Here is a 22,737-nt window from a genome sequence, read left to right as displayed (position 1 = left end):
ACTTTGGGAGGCCAAGGCAGGAGGATCACTTGAGCCCAGGAGGTCAAAGCTGTAGTAAGCTATGACTGAGCCACTGCACCCCAACCTGGACAATAGAGTGAGACCCTATCTCAAAAAATAAACAAATAAAAGCACCTTCTGTAACACAGAAATCTGTGTAATTTTACCAATGCTACAGAAAGTTTTCAGGCCAGGTGTAGTGGCTCACGCCTGTTATCCCAACACTTAAGGAGGCTGAGGCAAGAGGAATGCTGGAAACCAGGAGTTCCAGAATAGCCTGGCCAATGTTGTGAGACACTATCTCTAATTTAAAGTTGTTTGGGTTGTTTTTTGTTTTTTTTTTTTTGAGATGGGGTCTTGCTCTTGTTGCCCAGGCTATAATGGTGCAATCTCAGCTCACTGCAACCTCTGCCTCCCAGGCTCAAGCGATCCTCCCACCTCAGCCTCTAGAGTAGTTGGGACTACAGGCATGTGCCATCACACCTAGCTAATCTTTGTATTTTTTTGTAGAGAGAGGGTTTCCCCGTGTTGCCCAGGCTGGTTTCAAACTCATGGGCTCAAGGAATCCACCCACCTCAGCCTCCCAAAGTGCGGGGATTAGAGGCGTGAGCTATCACACTCGGCCCTTAAGTTATTTTGTATTGTTATTATTAGTAGTATTTTTGATTATTATATTATTATTTTTGAGACTCTGTCGCCCAGGCTAGAGTACAGTGGCACGATCTCGGCTCACTGCAACCTCTGCCTCCCGGGTTCAAGTGATTCTCCCACCTCAGCCTCTTGAGTAGCTGGGATTACAGGCATGTGCCACCACGCCTGGCTAATTTTTTGTATTTTTAGTACAGATGGGGTTTCACCGCACTGGTCAGGCTGGTCTGGAACTCCCAACCTCAGGTGATCTGCCCTCCTCGGCCTCCCAAACTGCTGGGATTACAGGCGTGAGCCACCACGCCTGGCCTTAAAGTTATTTTTTAAAAAGGAGAAATTTTTCAGATTATTTGAGCCCAAGAAAGAGGGGAGCTGAGAGAAAGGAGAAGCTGAGGTTAGGGCAGTTCTTCCCATTCTTGGCTGACATGCACACGACAGGAACTATTTTCCCTTACTTCAGCATAAAAGACTTAAAATTTTCCACTTACTATACAAAGTGTTATTCATGTGAAAAATTAACCAAGCTGTTTATTATTTTAACCAACAAAAGCTCTGCAAGTGCTAGATTTAGTGCTGTACAAGATGACTTTACTAATAAAGGGAGGATGCCCAAAGAGATTTACCATATAGCTAAGGAAAAATAATCTCACGCAGAGGATATGCTGAAGAGATAATGAGCTAGAGAAACAGACCTGGAATGTTTCATTTCTTTTATAATACACAGAGAATACAGAGAGGAGGAAAAAGGGAACACACTTTTAACTGAAAGAGTTGACAATTTTATTTTCACATTTCCCAATACAAAGGAAAACTGCATCTTTTTTGTCCCACTTCTCCCCTCCAAAACTATTCTCTTTCATAGGACAGGGGAGCAAGTCTTCCTTATGCTGTTTAGAAAACTCAGTATCACAGCAGCATGATCTCCTGGTGAAGCAGAACAGGTAATATAAAACTGATACAATAAGGCCTCCCCTCTATCCTTATCTGTCTGGTCGAGTCATTCCGGGCCGAGTGGGCACCATCATGGGACGGGCAGGAGGTCTCATCATTGGGGGCCCAGGCATCATTGGCATATGGCCTCCCATGGGCGGCCTCATTCCAGGAGCTGCAGGACAAAACAAAGAAGAGGGAGAAAAAGGGAGTCAGAAAATACGATTTAGGGAGAGTTTGATGGGACTTCAATTAAAAACAAAAAACGTAGCCCCCCTTGCAAAATGCTGGAAAAAAGACATACGTGACAGAAGAAATGCAACAAATTTATCACATCTGTAAATTACTTAGACATTCTCAGACAAAAAACAAAAAGGTCAACACAAGAACCATATGGGAATCATGATCTAATGATAGTAAGGGGGAAACTATTAATAGACTGCTTTCCAGAAATCGCCAGGGACACTAGTTCCCTAAACTGACCTTTTTTTCTCACTCAGGGAAATTCACAACTAAGTCACATGTTTTTCAGTCAGCTCTTTTAATCAGTGTTATCCACCATATAACCAGGAGCTATTTCATGAATGTACACAGGCACAGAGGACAATCTTACCACTAAGCGTTTGTTCGGAGTTGTAGGAAAGGTGAGCAGGAGGCCCATGCTGAGAACCTGTTAGTAACCATACTTAGCTCAAGTCAAGAAAAATAATAGGCAATAACGTGATTTATAACAATTAGCGCACACAAAAATCTGATTTTTCTAATGCATTTCAGAAACTATTAATGAATTTTTTTAAGTGTCCCATCAATAAACCAGCCAAATAAATGAGCCAGGGAGGGGAGGGCAGGCAGAGGGGTAGGGGAGGAACACAGGTAGTTTCAATGGAATCGATAATGTTCTACTTCTCAGCTGGGTGGTGGGTTCATGGATATTAATTTTACTATTACGCCACATAATTTCACGTTATCTATATTCTTTTTAAATATCAAATCTTACCAATTTATTTTTAACTAAATAATTTTGATTAAAGGTTTGCAGCAAAGGGTTCAAGAGAAAACCATATTCAAACTTTAATATAGCCTTATCACAAATGGTGAAACACAAGAATATGCAAAGACACAAAATCCAACAGGTACAGAAGTTAAGACCAATTTAAACAGGAACAGAGAATACTACTAACTTCTAAATATGACATAAAAGCCCATGCTTAACCTATATTGAAGAATTTCTTAGAGGAAATGGATGGACATAGACCAAAGATTAAAAACTGGAAACTCGTTTTCTTTGGTCTCCATAGTGAATTTACTTTGAATCAGTTGACAACATTGGGATTTCATACAAAAGTCTAGATTCCTTTTTTCTTTTAAACTTTTTATTATGGAAATGTTCAAACATACACAAGAATAGTAAAGAAGAGTATAATGAACATCCATGTATCCATCATCCAGCTTCAACAATTATCCACTCATGGACAACTTTATCTATACTCCCCACCCATTCCTATCCCCGTCCACCCTCTAACTACTCAACTATTTTAACACAAATCCCACAATCTTATCATTTTATCCTGGTTTGAAAAAACAGAAAACAAAAAGCAAACTCAGGAGAAAACGCAACACCAAGCTTGTATTCTCAAATGTCAACCATAGGCTGAAGCTGAGTTCTAGAAGACTTCTTTAGATGAATCATGCATTCCCCAGTTCACCACATCCCTAAAACCTCTAAGAATTTAAATTTGTGAGCCTGGCTTAAGGATGCTAAAGCCATTGAAGTCATTTGATTGTGTTTTGGGCTCACAAGTCAGTAAGGCAGGAATTCTCTTTATCTACACTCTCCCCATCCTCTAAGTGATACCTGCAGCACATATACTGATACTTCTGCCTAGGAAGCTACTCTAGTAACTTTGCGGCTTGTTTTTCCAGAAGAGTTGGAGGTGTTGGTCACATCTGCTCCCAAACCTGATTATGTCAGTTGTAGTTATTACTCCAATTATATATATATAATTTTTCTGCAAACCAATTAAATGAGTGTGAAAAGAGAATAGCTTCTACGAAAACTAACTTAATACTTAGGAAGACTCAGATAAACTATCACCAAAAAATGCTCAACAATTTGGTAGGCAAAATAATCATAAAAGATTGGAACTAGATTATATCACAAGGTCTCAGACCACTTCAAAGAAATGAAACTAAACTTGGTGGAGGATGTGCTATAGTTATGGCTTGCTGGTTTATGCAATAAATATACAGTGTTCCAATCATTAGACACACTTTTTTTTTTTTTTTTTTTTTTTGAGACACAGTCTCACTCTGTCACCCAGGCTGGAGTGCAGTGGCACAATGTCAGCTCACTGCAACCTCTGCCTCCTGGGTTCAAGCGATTCTCCTGCCTCAGCCTCCTGAGTAGCTGAGACAACAGGCGCGTGCCACCACACCTGGCTAATTTTTTGTATTTTTAAGTAGAGATGGGGTTTCATTGTGTTAGCCAGGATGGTCTTGATCTCCTGACCTCGTGATCTGCCTGCCTTGGCCTCCCAAAGTGCTGGGATTACAGGCATGAGCCACCGCGCCTGGCCTAGACACACTCTCAAAGCAAAGGTCCTGCTCATGTATCAGAAAGATTTGCAAATTAATGTATGTTTAAATTTACATTAAAATAAAATGTTTGAAGTGTAAGTTTTTTACGCCTCCCTAAATAAAAAAACAACTACCAGGCTGAAAGCCTTTTTAATATAATGATGTGGCCAAGTTAAACTGCAAGATTAAACAAGCAACAAGAAGTGGCTCTGCTCCAAATCAAAACTGAGAAAATGTATCTATAACCTTCCCCCGTCCCACAAAATGGAACAAGCTCATCTACCCTTCTCTTCAGTATAAATGGCCAAAAGCCAGGATGAGGCAAGGAAACAGAAGACAGGAAAAGAAAAACAGAGGCAACCTATCCAGCTTTTAGTAGCACAAGGTCACTGGACACCATCCAATTATAATGATAAACCAAGTATTTCTTTTTCTTTATCATTAATAATTGACCAAATTTAATTTGTTACAATAGTACATTTAGACAGCTAATTAGATAATTTATGTAAATATTCCACCCTCAGAAGTGGAGCACAACTCCCCATTTTCAAGCTTTGGCTACACATACTGACTTCCTTCCATTAAGTGTCAGCTATGCATAGTAACTAAACTAAATGGAGCAAACTAGAAACACAATGGAGCAAACTAGAAAGACAGACATTCAAACTTACCAGGTCCCACTGGCATCATCCCAGGAGGAGGAGGGCCCATCATTGGCATCATGGGAGGGCCCCCCATATGGGGTGCTGGCATCATACCAGGGCGAGGAGGACCCGCTGAAATGAAGAATGGAGCCTGTGGTTAAGGTGTGCTCACATATTAACATTTTCTCTTCTTTTTTTTTGAGACGGAGTTTCGTTCTTGTTGCCCAGGCCGGAGTGCAATGGCACAATCTCGGCTCACCGCAACCTCTGCCTCCCAGGTTCAAGCAATTCTCCTGCCTCAGCCTCCCAAGTAGCTGAGATTACAGGCATGTGCCACCACGCCCAGCTAATTTTGTATTTTTAGTAGAGACAGGGTTTCTCCATGTTGGTCAGGCTGGTCCTGAACTCCCAACCTCAGGTGATCTGCCCACGTCGACCTCCCAAAGTGCTAGGATTACAGGCGTGAGCCACTGCGCCCGGCAACATTTTCTCTTCTTAATCAAACTAAAAGGATCTCATGAACTCCTTCAAATTCTGAAACAACAGCCCTCTTATGGTCTCTTTTTATAATAGCAGATCCACAAAAATCACAGGCCATAACACATTAATCTATGAATAAAAAGCAAGAACAAACCTGCCTAGACAGAAGAATAAAATAAAGTCAGATTCCCTAGGTTAAGAAAAAATTGAGATTTTAATTTAAAAAAACAAAACAAGGGGGTGGAGAGGTTGTCCCTTCTATAGAGCTCCTGACAAAAAGCTGATGAACTTAAGCCACAAGTATCTAATTTAAGATCCCTTTGTAAAAAATGAAAACATGGTTTTAAAAGATTCTTTGAAAATGCAAAGACTTATATGCAGGGATATTCCTGACAGTATCATTTACAATATCTAAAATCTGGAACAACTTAATAAGAAAATAGTGAGGTAGGCTGGGGGTGGTGGCTCAAGCCTGTAATCCCAGCACTTTGGGAGGCCGAGGTGGGCAGATCACAGGAGGTCAGGAGTTTGGAACCAGCCTGGCCAACATGGCAAAACCCCATATCTACTAAAAATACAAAATTAGCTGGGCGTGGTGGCACGCATCTGTAATCCCAGCTACTCGGGAGGCTGAGGCAGGAGAATCACTTGAATCCAGGGAACCCAGGAGGTGGAGGTTGCAGTGAGCTGAGATCGTGCCACTGCACTCCAGCCTGGGCAACAGAGTGAGACTCTGTCTCAAAAAACAAAAAAAAGAAAGAAAGAAAATAGTGAGGTAAATTATGGTAAATTCATACCATAGACTATTCCGCTATCAAAAATAATGGAGTTGAGTGCCAGCCAGTCAAGGTAGAGAAGGAGAGAGAAGTAACCTTGGAGTTGCTATGGTCTGAGGCCTGACCAGGTCCTAGGATGGCAGGTGCCCAGAAAAGGTTTGCCAGGGCATTAGTGGTCCACCTACATTAGTGTGCAACTATTACAAACAGTCTACTTCCCTGGGTTTATATCCGTGATTATGTGCAAGATTGAGTCTAGGTCCTGAATGTGATTTCAGTCTGACCCCTCCCAGGAGAGCTACAGTACAGTACGACCCAGTACAGCACTCAATCTCCTCTTGTCTGTCACACAGAAACAACAAACTTTCCCAGAAAGCTGGGCCCATGATCCACTCCACTTTCAATGATCTAATTCTTACCTTTCCTTCTTTTCTTTTCTTTTTTTTTTTTTTTTCTGAGACAAAGTCTTGCTGTATTGCCCAGGCTGGAGTACACAGTGAGGTGATCTCAGCTCACTGCAACCCCCACCACCCGGGTTCAAGCAACTCTCCTGCCTCAGCCTCCTGAGTAGCTGGGACTATAGACGTGCACCACCATGCCTGGCTAACTTTTGTATTTTTAGTAGGGATGGGGTTTCACGATGTTAGCCAGGCTGGTCTTGAACTCCTGACCTCAGGTGATCCACCCACCTCAGCCTCCCAAAGTGCTGGGATTACAGGTGTGAACCACCACACCCAGCCTAATTCTTATCTTTCTAAGGTATAGATTTTGGTGTTAGGTGGGTTAGAAAATAGGGCAAAAGACTAAGGAGTTTATCAGCTATTTTAATCCTCCAGTGCTGGGCTCATAGCAGTAAATAATTTAATGTGCCTAGCAACTCCTATTCATGTATCAGCTCATCTAATCACAGGTTCATTCTGAGCTTTCTTTCCATTTAAATCTGTCTTAGATCCACACTTGGGATGCCACAAATACAGTGTCTTAGTGACAATGCAATCAAAAGTTAACTCTAAAGTTATTTTAGAAATTATACCACTAAAGTTGTTTTCTATCACTACCTGCATCTATATTCAACATTTATATATTTATACATTTATATTACTATCTACATACAAATGCAACAGCATTTGAAAGCCAACGGTGAGATAATCTAACTTAATCAAAGGATAGCCTGCCCCGTCACACCCCTTAAGATTAAAAGTTTAAACTTACGAAGGCTGGGGGGAGGTGGTATCATCGCCCCTGCAGGAGGAGGAGCAGAGAATGGAGTAGGAGGTATCTTTCCTTGTTGAAATGCAGCCGCTTTGGAGATGAGGGTGAGAAAAAATAAAAAAAGATGAATAAGAATTCAACAATCCAATAACTAAAATAACCACTTTCTTTTAAGTCTTCAACGGTTCCAATTACTTTACTCTTGCTAGTTGTCATCTAAAATTATTACATCATGGTTCTACAGTTTTAAAATCATTTTTAGGTATTCACCAGCTAAAAGTGCAGTAATTGGTTTACTGATTTATGTTTTCTACTTAGCATTTCTATGGCTAAATTAAATATGGGAGACTGGAGCAGAAATTTCCTGCCTATCAATGTCTTCTTTTTGAGACAGAGTCTCACTGTCACCCATGTTGGAGTGCAGGGACACAACCGCAGCTCACAGCAGCCTCGACCTCCCAGGCTCAGGTGATCCTCTCACTTCATCCTCCCGAGTAGCTACAGGTGCATGGCACCACGCCTGGCTAACTTTTGTATTTTTTATAGAGACCGGGTTTCACCATATTGCCCGGGCTGGTCTCAAACTCCTGAGTCCACGCAATCCACTCACCTCAGCTTACCAGAGTGCTAGGATTATAGGCGTGAGCCGCCATGCCTGGCCCTATCAATGTCTTTTACCAAAGAGGAACAGTCATCTTTAATCTATAGATGTAGTTTATAACCAATTCAAGCCATTCATAGTTTTGTTTGAAAAAGTGTAATACGTGCCCAAAAAGCTAGGCTTTATAAAATTTCTATCCTTCCTATGTATGCTGTCCTAGGTCAAAATAATACACCATGTTGGTTTACCAGTTTGGAAATCGATGCACTAAACTAGGATATTTAAAACATACAAAGATTTCAAACTATAAGCCTGCCCCAAAAGAGATTATGATTTTTAAGAAAGACTAATGCAATCAATTTAAATTTTTTTTTCAGATGAAGCACAAGAGAAAACAAGAGAAACTGAAGATCATCTATATTTAGTGTTAGAAAAGAATCACAAATAAATATTAAAATACACACTCATAAAGTCTATTCCTGACATAAGCTGTCTATAGCCCATCCCACTCCACTCCCACCAATGCAAAGGAAGTCAAATTACTCATCAATTTTTGATAATTCATGGGATCAGATCCAAAAAAAGTGACCTAAGTGGAGATTTATGAATAGCTTATTATCCATATGCCTCTGAATAAAGCCTGTGCGATCTCAGGGATTACACCCCAATATGGACTTTTTCAATCAAAAAGGCCTCTCTCACATCCTTTGTAAGAGGACAGCTTGTAAAGACGGAAGTGGGGGAAGCAAAGTCATTGACTTAGTAGCAGGCTCTATGTCAATATAATCATGGATTTCATGGGTGTGTCCCTGAGGGGCTCCCCCCATTCTCAAAAAGTCCTCCACTAAAAATGTTTATTCTGACTAGCCTGAAAACAAAAACAAAAACGTGTATTCAAGCCGAGTGCAGTGGCTCCTGCCTGTAATCCTAGCACTTTGGGAGGCTGAGGCAGGAGGATCTCTTGAGCTCCAGAGTTAAAGACTAGCTTGGGCAACATAGTGACATCCCGTCTCTACAAAAAATAAAGATTAGCTGAGCATGGTGGTGTGCACCTGTAGTCCCAGCTACTTGGGAGGCTGAGGCAGGAGGAATGCTTGAGCCCAGGAGTTCAAGGCTACAGTGAGCTATGATCAGGCCACTGCACTCCAGCCTGGGTGACAGAGTAAGACTCTATCTCTAAAAAAATTAAAATTTAAATAAAAAAAAGTTTATTCATCCTAAATTATTTTGCTGCATATGGAAAGTAACTACAGAATATACTGTAAATCTTTTAATGCCAAGAAATTTCTAACATCTTTTCAAATAAGGGGACAAGATTACATGATGGTTTATTTTTTCATATGAAATGGGACAATGGGGCAGGTGTGGTGGCTCATGCCTATAATCCCAACACTTCTGGAGGCCGAGGCAGGAGGACTGCTTGAGGCCAGGAGTTCAAGACCAGCCTGGGCAACAAAGTGAGACACCATCTCCATAAAAAATTTTACAAAATTAACCTGGCATAGTGGTGTGCACCTGTAGCCCTACCTACTCAGGAGGCCAAGACCGGAGGATCACCTGAGCCCAGAAATTTGAGGCTGCAGTAAGCTTTAATTGCACCACAGCACTCCAGTCTGGGCAACAGAGTGAGACTCAGTTCTAAAAAAAAAATTGTGACTGGGCATGGTGGCTCACGCCTGTAATCCCAGCACTTTGGGAGGCCGAAGCAGGCGAATACTTGAGGTCACGAGTTCAAGACCAGCCTGGCCAACATGATGAAACCTCATTTCTACCAAAAATACAAAAAAATTAGCCAGGTGTGGTGGCGTGCACCTGTAGTCCCAGCTACTCAGGAGGCTGAGGCAGGAGACTCGCTTGAACCCAGGAGGCAGAGGCTGCAGTGAGCTGAGATCGTGCCACTGCACTCCAACCTGGGCAGCGGAGCAAAACTCAATCTCAATAAATAAATAAAATAAATAAATAAATAAATAAATAAATAAATTAGATAAATTAAAAAAACTGGGACAATATCTGAGGTTTGCTCCATAATAATCCAGGAAGGAGAAAGGGAGTAGATGACAATATTCAGTGGCTGTCTCGGCCAGAAACAATTTTGCTTCCCAGGGGCACTGCACAATGCCTGGAGATATTTTTAGTAGTCACAACTGGAGGTTGGTACCGGCATCTAGTTGGCATATGCCAGGGATGCTGTCAAACATCCTGAAATGCACAGAAAGACCCTCACAGCAAAAGATTATCCAGCCTTAAATGCCAACAGTATCAAGGCTGAGAAACTTAGAATAAATGGAACAAGAGTGCTACAGCTGAGCAATGAGAAATGAAGGGTGAGGAAATTCAGAATGGGAGGTTCATTAAGCTTGTCCAGTTTTTTTTTCTCAGACAGAGTCTCGCTCTGTTGCCCAGGCTGGAATGCAGTGGCGAGATCTCTATTCACTGCAACCTCCACCTCCCGGGTTCAAGCGATTCTCCTGCCTCAGCCTCCCAAGTAGCTGGGATTACAGGCATGTGCCACCACACCCAGGTAATTTTGTATTTTTACTAGAGACATGGTTTCTCGATGTTGGTCAGGCTGGTCTCAAACTGCTGATCTCAGGTGATCCACCCACCTCGGCCTCCCAAAGTGCTGGGATTACAGGCATGAGCCACCATGCCAGGCCCCCGCTTCTCTATTTTATTTGAAAATTTCCACAATAGTTTTGCCTTTTTATTATTTATTATTATTTTTTTTTTGAGATGGAGTCTCACTCTGTCACCCAGGTTGGAGTGCAGTGGCGCAATCCTAGCTCACCGCAACCTCCGCTTCCTGGGTTTGAGCGATTCTCCTGCCTCAGTCTCCCAAGTAGCTGGGGCTACAGGCACGCACCGCCATGCCCGTCTGAATTTTTTGTTTTTTGTTGTTTATTTTTTTGTTTTTGAGACGGAGTTTCCCTCTTGTTGCCCAGGCTGGAATGCAATGGCGCGATCTCGGCTCAACGCAACCTCTGCCTCCCAGGTTCAAGCAATTCTCCTGCCTCAGCCTCCCGAGTAGCTGGGATTACAGGCATGCACCACCACGCCCAGGTAATTTTGTATTTTTAGTAGAGACGGGGTTTCTCCATGTTGAGGCTGGTTTCGAACTCCTGACTTCAGGTGATCCACCCGCCTCAGCCTCCCAAAGTGCTAGGATTACAGGCGTGAGCCACCACGCCCGGCCAATTTTTTGTATTTTTAGTAGAGATGGGGTTTTGCCATGTTGGCCAAGCTGGTCTCGAACTCCTGACCTCAGAGGATCTGCCCACCTCCTCCTCCCAAAGTGCTGAGATTACAGGCGTAAGTAAGCCACAGTGCCCAGCCAGTTTTGCCTTTTTATTATTTTTTAATTTTTAAAAAAATTTTTGGCTGGGCATGGTAGCTCACGCCTGTAATCCCAGCACTTTGGGAGGCCAAGGCGGGTGGATCACGAGGTCAGGAGTTCAAGACCAGCCTGGCCAAGATAGTGAAACCCCGTCTCTACTAAAAATACAAAAATTGGCTAGGCACGGTGGCATGCGCCTGTAATCCCAGCTACTCGGGAGGCTGAGGCAGGAGAATCGCTTGAACCTGGGAGGTGGAGGTTGCAGTGAGGCAAGATCACACCACTGCACTCCAGCCTGGCGACAGAGTGAGACTGTCTCAAATAAATAAATAAATAAAAATAAATAAAAAATATAAATTTTTAATTTTTTTTTTTGAGACAGTCTCGCTCTCTCACCCAGGCTGGAGTGCAGTAGTGCAATCTCAGCTCACTGCAACCTCCACCTTCTGGGTTCAAGCGATTCTCCTGCCTTAGCCTCCTGAGTAGCTGGGATTAGAAGCAGGCACCACCACGCCCCGCTAATTTTTATATTTTTAGTGGAGATGGGGTTTCACCATGTTGGCCAGGATGGTCTCCAACTCCTGGCCTCAAGTGATCAGCCCGCCTCGGCCTCCCAAAGTACTGGGATTACAGGCATCAGCCACTGCACCTGGCCTACTGCTTTTTTAAAAAGGCACATCACAAAGCCCATATTTGCTTGCCAGCTTGGAGTACAATGAACGATTAAGAAAGGCCGTGATTCAAATATACCAGGATGATCTAAAGTAAAAATGCAATATCTCCTTCTGTTAGTGTCCTGGACCCAATAAGCCAGAACAAAATGTTCCTAACAAAAAGAGCATGGGAGGTACAACAGGGGTCCAAAACATATCCAGACTATTTTGTTACATCAGGTAGTTTCTTTTTGACTAGTACTCTATCAGGGCTACAAATAAGAAATCTAAATATAGTCTCAAACTATTTGGGGAAAACCACAAACCCACTCCTCACCTGTTCATATTAGAATAGGAACATACTTCTAAAACCTGTGGATTAGTACAAAGGGGCTTTATAGAAATTTGCTACAAAATCTCGTCTGTGCCAATAGATAAATATTAAGCACCTCCACTCTTCTCTGCCTCACTTCCCCATCTAACCTTATTGCTGTCTCTGATTGCTCTATCCTCAATAATAAATATTAATGTGTTCTTATATCCTTGGGAAACCAATGACCTTCTGCTTCTTTCATTCGACACATCCAAATGCTCCTATTTATCATTCAGAATGAGTTGCCTCTGTGAAAAACACCAGAGACAGGGATAAGAAAGAATAGGACCATTTTACCACAGCAGAACAAGAGATTGAAACATACTTGTTTTGTCAATCAGGCTCTGAGCCTGCTCTTCCATCCATTTCTGATAATAGTCTTTCACATTCTCTTTGTGTTTCCTTCCACTGCAGTGTGTCTTTCTCACAGATGGCTATAAAATAAAAAGATCATATCAGACATAGAAACAAATGTCCAACACTAAAAATTTAATAAAGTTTTACCTTTATATAAGTAGCGTGTCTAGTATCAGCAGCATTAGCTGGCTGCTACAGTATTACTTAAAAACATTATCCAGCAACACACTGTGGTAATTTTTTTACTATATTATCTAGACCAGAGGTCAGCAAACTATGCCCCATTGGCCAGCCACTGGCTTTTGTGTTTTAAAAAAAAAGTATTGGAACACAGCCACATTTATCTCTATCTTTTTTTTTTTTTTTCTAACAGGGTCCTGCTCTGTTGCCCAGGCTGGAATACAATAGCACGATCTCGGCTCACTGCAGCCTCAACCATCCAGGCTCAAGCAATCATCCCACCTCAGCCTCCTGAGTTGCTGGGACTAGAGACACAAGCCACTATGACCAGCCAACTTTTTAATTTTTTGTAGAGATGACGTCTCACAATGTTGCCCACGCTGGTCTCAAACCCCTAGGCTCAAGTGATCCTCTCACCTTGGCCTCCCAAAGTGCTGTGAGATTACAGGTGTGAGCCACAGAGCCCAGCACATTTATTTATATATTGGCTACAGCTTCTCTCTACAAGGAAAAGTTGAGTAACTGCAGCAAAGGTGGTGGTTCCAGCTACTTGGGAGGCTTCCCATTTGGAAGCACGTTTGAGCCCAGGAGATCAAGGCTACAGTGAGCCAAGATCACTCCACTACACTCCAGCCTGGGTGACAAAGCAAAATCCTATCTCCAAAATAAAAAAAATTGTTCCTGGCTGGGCGCAGTAGCTCAAGCCTGTAATCCCAGCACTTTGGGAGGCCGAGGTGGGTGGATCACGAGGTCAGATCGAGACCATCCTGGCTAACATGGTGAAACCTCGTCTCTACTAAAAATACAAAAAAGTATGGTGGCGGGCACCTGTAGTCCCAGCTACTCAGGAAGCTGAGGCAGGAGAATGGCGTGAACCCAGGAGGCGGAGCTTGCAGTGAGCCAAGATCATGCCATTGCACTCCAACCTGGGCGACACAGAGATACTCCGTCACAAAAAAAAAAAAAAATTGTTCCTTGTCCTCCCAACCACTGCTTACATTAATACAATGATGCCTTAAGCCTAATAACAAAATCATGACTAGCAGCCAGTCGCGGTGGCTCACACCTATAATCCCAGCACTTTGGGAGGCCAAAGCGTGCGGATCACCTGATGTCAGGAGTTCAAGACCACCCTGGCCAACAAGGCGAAACCGTCTCTACTAAAAATACAAAAATTAGCTGGGCATGATGGCACGCGTCTGTAATCCCAGCTACTCGGGAGGCTGAGGCAGGAGAATCACTTGAATCTGGGAGGTGGAGGTTGCAGTGAACTGAGATCATGCTACTGCACTCCAGCCTGGGCAACACAGTGAGACTCCATCTCAGAAAAAAAAAAAAAATGACTAAAAATCAACCAAAGTCCAAAAATTACAGCACTACTGAATGTTTTTACACATTTTTTTTTTGTTTTTTTGTGTGTTTTTTTGAGACGGAGTCTCACTCTGTCACCCAGGCTGGAGTGCAGTGGCAAGATCTCGGCTTACTGCAACCTCTCCCTCCCAGGTTCAAGTGATTCTCCTGCTTCAGCCTCCCAAGTACCTGGGACTATAGGCGCGTGCCACTACACCCAGCTAATTTTTTTTTTTCGTATTTTTAGTAGAGATGGGGTTTCACTATGTTGGCCAGGCTGGTTTTAACTCCTGATCTCGTGATCTGCCCACCTTGGCCTCCCAGTGCTGGGATTACAGGTGTAAGCCACCACACCCAGCTGATTTTACACATTTCTAAGTCCACTGCAGGGATCTGTAAAATCAATCACCATAGAAATTTTCTATTTTTGCAAGACATCATTTTAGAAGGAACAAGGGTTCATGACATTTCTCGTGAAAAGATATTTATAATATAAAGAAATACTTTTCAGTTCTCTGAATTCTGGCATTAGCGAGAAGGTGAATAATAGGTATATTAAACTATAATGCCAAAAAAGGGCAGAAAGGCACAGCCTCCTCATTAACAATTTCAGAAAATTATGTCGAGGGGTTTTACCTAGAGAGGGGTAAAAAAAGGACTAGGGACCTATAAGCAAGAACTGACTAGCTACTAAAAATACCAATTTATCAGAGCACTCTACTCTAGGACAATGTATGATAATACACAGAACTTGGCCGGGCACAGTGACTCACTCCCAGCACTTTGGGAGGCCGAGGCGGGACCGTTTTTTCATGGTGAAACCCCGTCTGTACTAAAAATACAAAAACTAGCCAGGTGTGGTGGTGCAGGCCTGTAATCCCAGCTACTGGAGAAGCTGAGACAGGAGAATTGCTTGAGCCTGGGACGCAGAGGTTGCAGTGAAACAAGATCGCGCCATTGCACTCCAGCCCTGGAAATAAAGCAAGACTCCATCTCAAAAAAAAAAAAAAAAGATAATATACAGAACTATAACAATGTCTTCAAGAGGAACCACCCAACTTAAATGTTCCACATCTCTATTACTGCTGTACTACATCTGAACATATGTTAGAAAGAATTTCAAATAAAGTGACAATAGAAAAATCACTGGCCAGTTTCTTCCAGCTACTATTCAAGATGATCAAGAGTTATAATTTAGACCAGCCTGGGAAACACAGTGAGGCCTCAGCTGTAAAAAGAGTTATGATTTAATCAGATTTCTACAGAGACAGCAAAGCATAGAGCTGCAGTGTTCAAGGTATGGTTCACAGACAGACATCTAAGGGTCTCTGAGACTCTTTCATGAGGTCTGCAGGTCAAAGTGTTTTCATAATACTACTAAGCCATTACTTTCCTTTTTCACTGTTTGACATTTTCACTGATGATGCCAAACTCCTGGTACTTTAGAATGAATCAAGGCAATGGCAACCTACTGTATTAGTGATCACTGTATTCTTCAACGTATGTACTCATGGGGGAAAAAAAAGCCAGTTTCACTGAGTGTCCTTAATGAAGCAACAAAATTATTAATTTTTATTAAAAACCCTTAAGTTCAATTCTTTTTAATATTCTGAGTGACAAAATGGGAAGTATAGACAAAGCCACTTGTGTTGCATGCCAAGATATGATGCTCTTTCAAGGAAAAGCAGGCATGTAATTGTTCAAATTGTGAGCTCTACTAGCTGCCTCTCTTGAAGTCCTGGGCTCAAGCAATCCTCCTTCCTCGGCCTCCCGAAGTGCTGGGATTACAGGCATGAGCCACCATATCCAGCCCAGCTGCCTCTTTGATGGAACACCATTTTTATTTGAGAGTGACTGAGACATAAACCGTATATTCAGACTTCTCAAAAATGAATGGAGTGAGCCTGTCACTTCAAGGAGAGCAATGGAAAGTATTGCCAATGATAGAATTTGAGCTATTAAGTAAAAATCAGAATTTTGGAAAATATTATTTGCCACCATAAGCTTGACAGCTTCCCAATACTTAAAGGTGGTTCTGATTAGATTGTGACATTAATTAATGTGGGTTTTCTTTTCTTTTCTTTTTTTTTTGAGATGGAGTCTCGCTCTGTCGCCCAGGCTGGAGTGCAGTGGCGGGATCTCGGCTCACTGCAAGCTCCGCCTCCGAGGTTCACGCCATTCTCCTGCCTCAGCCTCCCGAGTAGCTGGGACTATAGAGTTGCCCGCCACCGCGCCCAGCTAATTTTTTGTATTTTTAGTAGAGACGGGGTTTCACCGTGGTCTCGATCTCCTGACCTCGTGATCCGCCCGCCTCGGCCTTCCAAGGGTTTTCATTACATAATCAAATGTGTCTACATTTGAACCCTGGCACTAACTCAAGTCAATCAACATTTTCCAAATAACCAATGCACATTACAAAATCATGCATGGTAAAAGATCCACTCAAGTGCTCTTAAGATAGACCACTAAATTTTTTTTTAAGAGACGGGGTTGGCTGGGCATGGTGGCTCACACCTGTAATCCCAGCCCTTTGGGAGGCCGAGGCGGACAGATCGCCTGAGGTCGGGAGTTCGAGACCAGCCTGACCAACATGGAGAAACCCCATCTCTCCTAAAAATTCAAAATTGGCCAGGCGTGGTGGCCCATGCCTGTAATCCCAGCTACTCGGGAGGCTGAGGCAGGAGACTCGCTTAAACCCGGGAGGTGCAGGTTGCAGTGAGCCGAGATTGCGCCACTGCACTCCAGCCTGGGCAACAAGAGCGAAACTCCGTTTCAAAAAAAAAAAAGTACTAACAAAACATTCTACTTTAACTGTTGTTATTATTTGATAAGCAGCTTTTTTTGTTTTGTTGTCCAGGCTGGAGTGCAGTGCCTGATCATGCCTCACTGCAGCCTGCACCTCAAGCGATTCTCTCACCTTATCCTCTTGCGTATCTGGGACCGCAGGCACACCACCATGCCTGACTTGTTAAGCAGTTTTTAATCAAAGTTACTGGAAGGGTGGAGACCAAAATAACCTCCAGTTATTTTCTCCAAGGAGTAGACCTTAAACCTCAGCAGGTGGGAAAGCACAACTTGCATCTTTAAAAAAACACAAAACTCATTTAATTATTACACATAAGGCTTTTTGAAACTATGAATAGATATGCCACTTACAGAGTCATGGGTGAGGTATGTATCGCAGTAGTCACAATAAAACCTGAAAAGAGGTGAAAGGAAGAGAAATAGAAGATGACAACCACTTAGATGCCCATCCACGGAAGCGCTGTTCATGGAAGATAAAAACAAAACAAACAAACAAACAAAAAGCCAGACGGCCTCACGACTCAAAAGCGTCAAAGCGTCGACACATAAACCAAGCTTTTTTTGTTGCCTTAAGCGGGATCCATCTGCACTCTAAAATGGGGTGTCTAGCGCTCTCCATCTCCCTGCCTCCGTCCACCCGTCCCAGATACTCTCCCATCCCTCGAGGTTTCAGAAACCAGAACCCGCTCTCCGCTCCTGCATGGGGGCCACAACTAGTGACTACGATCACCCTCAGATTTCGGGGCCCCACTCACTTGGGCATGTTGCTCTGCAGGCCGTTGGCCACTCCGTTACGTGACGCCCGGAAATGACGCGCACAGCCAGCGACGACACCGCGGAACCCCACGAGACTAGCGTGAAGACTTCCGAAGCCCTCGCCTCCAGCAGCCGAGCGAGGGGCGGGGCTTTTCCTTTTCTTCCTTTCATCTATAGGATGGCGGGAAGGAGGAGTACTACGGGCCGCTACGAGGTTCAATCCAAGCTCATTTAATCTTGTTTGTCGATGCTTCCGGAAGAGCGTAATCTTTCTATAAATATTTAATGATTCTCTGCTACGCGCCTGGAGCTGCTAAAAATGCTGAAAAAACAGCAGTGAACAAAACAGATAAAAATTCTTGTCCTCGTGGGGTTGAGATTCTAGTGGAACAAGACATATTAAAACCAACAGGAGCCGGCGCCGTGGCTCGCGCCTGGAATGTCAGGTACTCCCGACACTGAGACGGGAGGATCACGTGAGCCCAGGAGTTGGAGACCAGCCCTGGGCAACATAGCGAAACTCTTGTCTCTACAAAAAATTTAAAAACTAGCCAGACTTTGGCCCGGCGCGGTGGGTCACGCCTGTAATCCCAGCCCTTTGGGAGGCCGAGGCGGGTGGATCGCCTGAGGTCAGGAGTTCGAGATACGCCCGGCTAACCTGGTGAAACCCGGTCTCTACTAAAAATACAAAAGTTAGCTGGGCGTGGTGGCGGGCCCCTGTAATCCCAGCTACTCGGGAGGCTGAGGCAGGAGAATGGCTTGAACCCGGGAGGCGGAGGTTGCGGTGAGCCGAGATCGCACCATTGCACTCCAACCTGGGCGACAGAGCGAGACTCCGTATCAAAAAAAAAAAAAAATTGGACGTGATAGCGCCCGCCTGTGGTCTCAGCTAGCTACTCAGGAGACTGAGATGGGAGGATCGCTTGAACCCAGGAGGTCGTGGCTATAGTGAGTCGTGATCGCGCCACTGCACTCCAGGCTGGGTGACAGAGTGGTACCCTGTTTCAAAAAAATGGTAAATATTTATAGTAGTGGGTTAGGTGGAGCAAAGTGAAGCAGGGAAGAGGGGAGTCCAACTTTACAGAGGATAGAGAAAGGTTATCTTGTCTTTTTTAAATTTATTTTTGTTTTTGTTTTGTTTTGTTTTGTTTTTTGAGACGGAGTCTCACTCTTTCGCTCAGGCTGGAGTACAGTGGCGCTATCTCGGTTCACTGCAAGCTCCGCCTCCCGGGTTCTCGCCATTCTCCTGCTTCAGCCTCCCGAGTAGCTGTGATTACAGGCGCATGCCACCACGCCCGGCTAATTTTTTTGTATTTTTAATAGAGACGGGGTTTCACGGTGTTAACCAGGATGGTCTTCAACTCCTGACCTCAAGTAATCTGCCCGCCTCGGCCTTCCGAAGTGCTGTGATTACAGGCTTGAGCCACCGCGCCCGGCAGGTAATAATTATTGTAGGATTCAAGGAAGAATTACATGTGAAGATCCTTGTAAGTGTTTAATACAATATACACACTAACCCCTCCACAAAAGGTAATTATTACATAGGAGAAAATTGATAGAAGTAACTTGTCCACAGGTATCACCTGTTCTAGCAATAAGGCCAAACTTCCAGCCTGGTCTATCAGACTCCAAAATGGCCTTCCTCCTTTTAGAAAAGGGAAATATTAGCAAGCGTTGGGACCTGAGGAGAGGGAGTTTTTGTTTTTGTTCTTCTACCCTATGTTCTCTGATGGTAGAATTGCAACCAAATAATAATAATAATTGCTAGTTTATTTGAATGTTTACTATGTCATAGGTTCTTTAAATGCATTGATTTACTTAATCCGTTCAACAACCCTATTTATTTACATTTCAGATGAGGAAACTGACCTTTAGAAAGAGTAAGTACCACAAAGATTACTTCCTGGTCCTAAGGAGTAAGTTAACTGTGCCCCGGCTCTTACCACCATAACACCGTGGTAAATCTTAACATAATGGCAGAACAACCAGATATTATGTGTCTCCTGCTGGGATGACAACATTAAGTAGCTACCATCAACTATGACTTTTTTTTTTTTTTTTTTGAGAGAGGGTCTCGCCCTTTTGCCCAGGCTGGAATGCAGTGGTTCTATCACAGCTCACTTCAGCCTCAACCTCCCGGGATCAAGCAATCCTCCCTCTTCACCTTCCAAGTAGCTGGGACTACAGGCACCTGACACCATACCCTTGTTAATTTTTTTAATTTTTTGCAGAAAAAGGGTCTCAAACTCCTGACTTCAAGCAATTTCCCACCTCAGCCTCCCAAAGTTCTGGGATTACATGTGTTAGCCTCTATACCCAACAACTATGACATATTATAAAAAATGTTTAGTGCCCACAAAAGTTAAAAATAATTTTAAAAAAATGTTTAACTTAGATCTAATCAAGTTAACAGGATAGGCTATAGGATCAGCTAAAGGAAAGCAAAAGGCAGCAAACAAATTCTGGCAGTAGGATGTTGTAAGGACAACTGGCCTCTTTCCTTCACTAATTTAGGAAAAGGTATTTTTCTAAATTTAAATATTAAGAGACATAACAACCAGATGTACTGTATCATCTACATCTAGATCCTAGTTTGGACAAACCAGCTATAAAGGACATTTTGCAGAAAATGCCTGGGTCTTGATGTTGCATTTCCAGAAACCCACCTTTGTCCAGGTACCTTCAGTTGATTTTCCTCAAGGGAATGGATTCATCAGTTATGTTGTTTATTTTGTTTTGGTTTTTGGTTTTTTCTGAGATACGTTCTCACTCTGTCACCCAGGCTGGAGTGCAGTGGCACTGTCTCGGCTCACTGCAACCTCCGCTTCCTGGGTTCCAGAGATTCTCATGCCTCAGCCTCCTGAGTAGCTGGGATTACAGGTGTGTGCCACCGTGCCCGGCTCATTTTTTTGTATTTTTAGTAGAGACAGGGTTTCACCACGTTGGCCAGGCTGGTCTCGAACTCCTGACCTCAAATGATCTGCCAGCCTCAACTTCCCAAAGTGCTGGGATTACAGGCATGAGCCACCATGCTCGGCCCATCAGTTATGTTTTGATTTCTTCCTGATTTCCCTCTGTGCTGACCCTGGCCTTTTTTGCTTTCAAGTCTATTCTTCACTTTTCCCCTGCTCTTTTCAAAATGGCAGTGGAAGCCAGGTTCAGTAGCTCACACTGGTAATCCCAGCTACTCAGGAGGCTGAGGTAGAAGGATCACTTGAGCCCAGAAGTTGGAGGCTACAGTGAGCTATGGTCTGGCCACAGCACTCCAGCCTAGGCAACGGAGTGAGACTCCATCTCTATTAAAAAAAAAAAAAAAGGTCAGGCGTGGTGGCACGCACGCCTGTAATCCCAACACTTTGGGAGGCCGAGGCGGGCAGATCGCGAGGTCAAGAGATTAAGACCATCCTGGCCAACATGGTGAAACCCCGTTTGTACTAAAAATACAAAAATTAGCTGGGCATGGTGGTGCGTGCCTGTAGTCCCAGCTACTCAGGAGGCTGAGGCAGGAGAATGGCTTGAACCCAGGAGGTGGAGGTTCCAGTGAGCTGAGATCATGCCACTGCACTCCAGCCTGGCAACAGAGCGAGACTCCGACTCAAAAAAATAAAAGACAGTGGTGGACTGACTCCATGAAGGCTGCATGGGCTGGACTCTTATACTGGTTGACTTCCAAGCTGAATTGCTGGGCTCCATCAATTGGAGGCATTTTCTGGAGATTGGAGAGATCAAGGAAAAAGCCAGAGTATCTCCTACCCTGACACCACCTCCAAGCCAGAGTATCCATCCTCTCCCCACCCCTCAACATCAGGCTGTCTCCTACAACCTACTTGGATCTAACTTGTAGCAGTTGATCCTAGACCCTGAGCTCTGGTAGCACAGTGTTGTCCTGTCCCCCTAGTGTAAGGGTGGCAGTAGCTTCTTGCTGTCACTCATCTCTGTCTGGGCTATTTGACTATTCTGTTTGGCTTTTTGTCTCTGCCAACACCTGTATAAACCATTTATCTGGATTAAGTTCCTGTGGTTTTTTTTTTTTTTTTTTTTTTTTTTGAGACGGAGTCTCGCACTCTCGCCCAGGCTGGAGTGCAGCGGCACAATCTCAGCTCACTGCAAGCTCTGCTTCCCGGGTTCACGCCATTCTCCTGCCTCAGCCTCCCGAGTAGCTGGGACTACAGGCGCCCGCCACCATGCCCGGCTAATTTTTTGTATTTTTTAGCAGAGACGGGGTTTCACCATGTTGGCCAGGATGGTCTTGATCTCCTGACCTTGTGATCCGCCCGCCTCGGCCTCCCAAAGTGCTGGGATTACAGGCGTGAGCCACCGCGCCCAGCCTGTTCCCTGTGTTTTAAAGACTTAGAATGGTTTTCCAGGTTGGACCTTGACATATATGTATATATACATATGTATATATGCTCAGAGTGACCTTATCTCCAAGTCCCAAGGGGTATCTCCATCATTTCCTGCCCATAGGCCCTGCTATCTTGTAAAGCAGTGCTTTTCACACTTTTTCTCTGAATGTCCAAGGCAACTGAGAGAGTTCATTTGTCACCCTCACTCCTCTAGGTCTATAGCCAAAATCCCAAGTGCCCACCTGAGCTTGAAATGCCCTTGAAATCTTGTGCTCTTGTGTGGTGTCCTAAAAACTCATACTGTTAGTAATCTACTTCATAACACATCTATGTTGTTCTTAAGGTATTTTACATTTAAAATGTATTTTATTTACTTATATTTGAATAGGTAGTGTATACACATGGTAGAAAATTAGAAAACCACAAAAATGTTTCCCAGCCACACCCTTGTTCCCAGTTTCTTTTCTTTTTCTTTACTTCTTTTTTTTTTTTTTTTTTTTTGAGAGAGAGCCTTGCTCTGTCACCCAGGCTGGAGTACAGTGGCGTGATCTCAGCTCACTGCAACCTCCGCCTCCCAGGTTCATGCCATTCTCCTGCCTCAGCCTCCCGAGTAGCTAGGACTACAGGCGCCCGCTACCACGGCCAGCTAATTTTTGTATTTTTAGTAGAGATGGGGTTTCACTGTGTTAGCCAGGGTGGTCTCAATCTCCTGACC

At 43.7% G+C, this 22,737-nt stretch overlaps 1 protein-coding gene across 1 annotated transcript; it reads right to left on the bottom strand.

Moving 5' to 3' along the window:
- Positions 1–1,404: 1,404 nt before the first annotated feature.
- On the bottom strand, positions 1,405–17,806 carry SNRPC (small nuclear ribonucleoprotein polypeptide C). The gene is made up of 6 exons (XM_004043859.4): positions 17,676–17,806; positions 17,272–17,314; positions 12,554–12,662; positions 7,268–7,357; positions 4,827–4,931; positions 1,405–1,753 (listed from the first exon to the last, which is right to left on the bottom strand). The coding sequence occupies exons 1-6, from the start codon at positions 17,681–17,683 to the stop codon at positions 1,629–1,631; spliced, it is 480 nt and encodes a 159-aa protein (XP_004043907.1). The 5' UTR covers positions 17,684–17,806; the 3' UTR covers positions 1,405–1,628.
- Between the last annotated feature and the right edge of the window lie 4,931 nt (positions 17,807–22,737).

Source organism: Gorilla gorilla, chromosome 5, assembly GCF_029281585.2.
Source record: "Gorilla gorilla gorilla isolate KB3781 chromosome 5, NHGRI_mGorGor1-v2.1_pri, whole genome shotgun sequence".
NCBI lineage: Eukaryota > Metazoa > Chordata > Mammalia > Primates > Hominidae > Gorilla > Gorilla gorilla.
Note: the sequence above shows the minus strand (reverse complement) of the source record. Positions and strands in the feature narration are given on the sequence as shown.

Bases quoted from the DNA above. Each gene is read 5' to 3' on its own strand.
- SNRPC (XM_004043859.4), bottom strand. The intron at 12,663-17,271 runs GTAAGTGGCATA...TTTATTTTATAG, and splicing joins CATACCTCACCCATGACTCT to CCATCTGTGAGAAAGACACA. The intron at 4,932-7,267 runs GTAAGTTTAAAC...TCTTCATTTCAG, and splicing joins ACCACCTCCCCCCAGCCTTC to CGGGTCCTCCTCGCCCTGGT.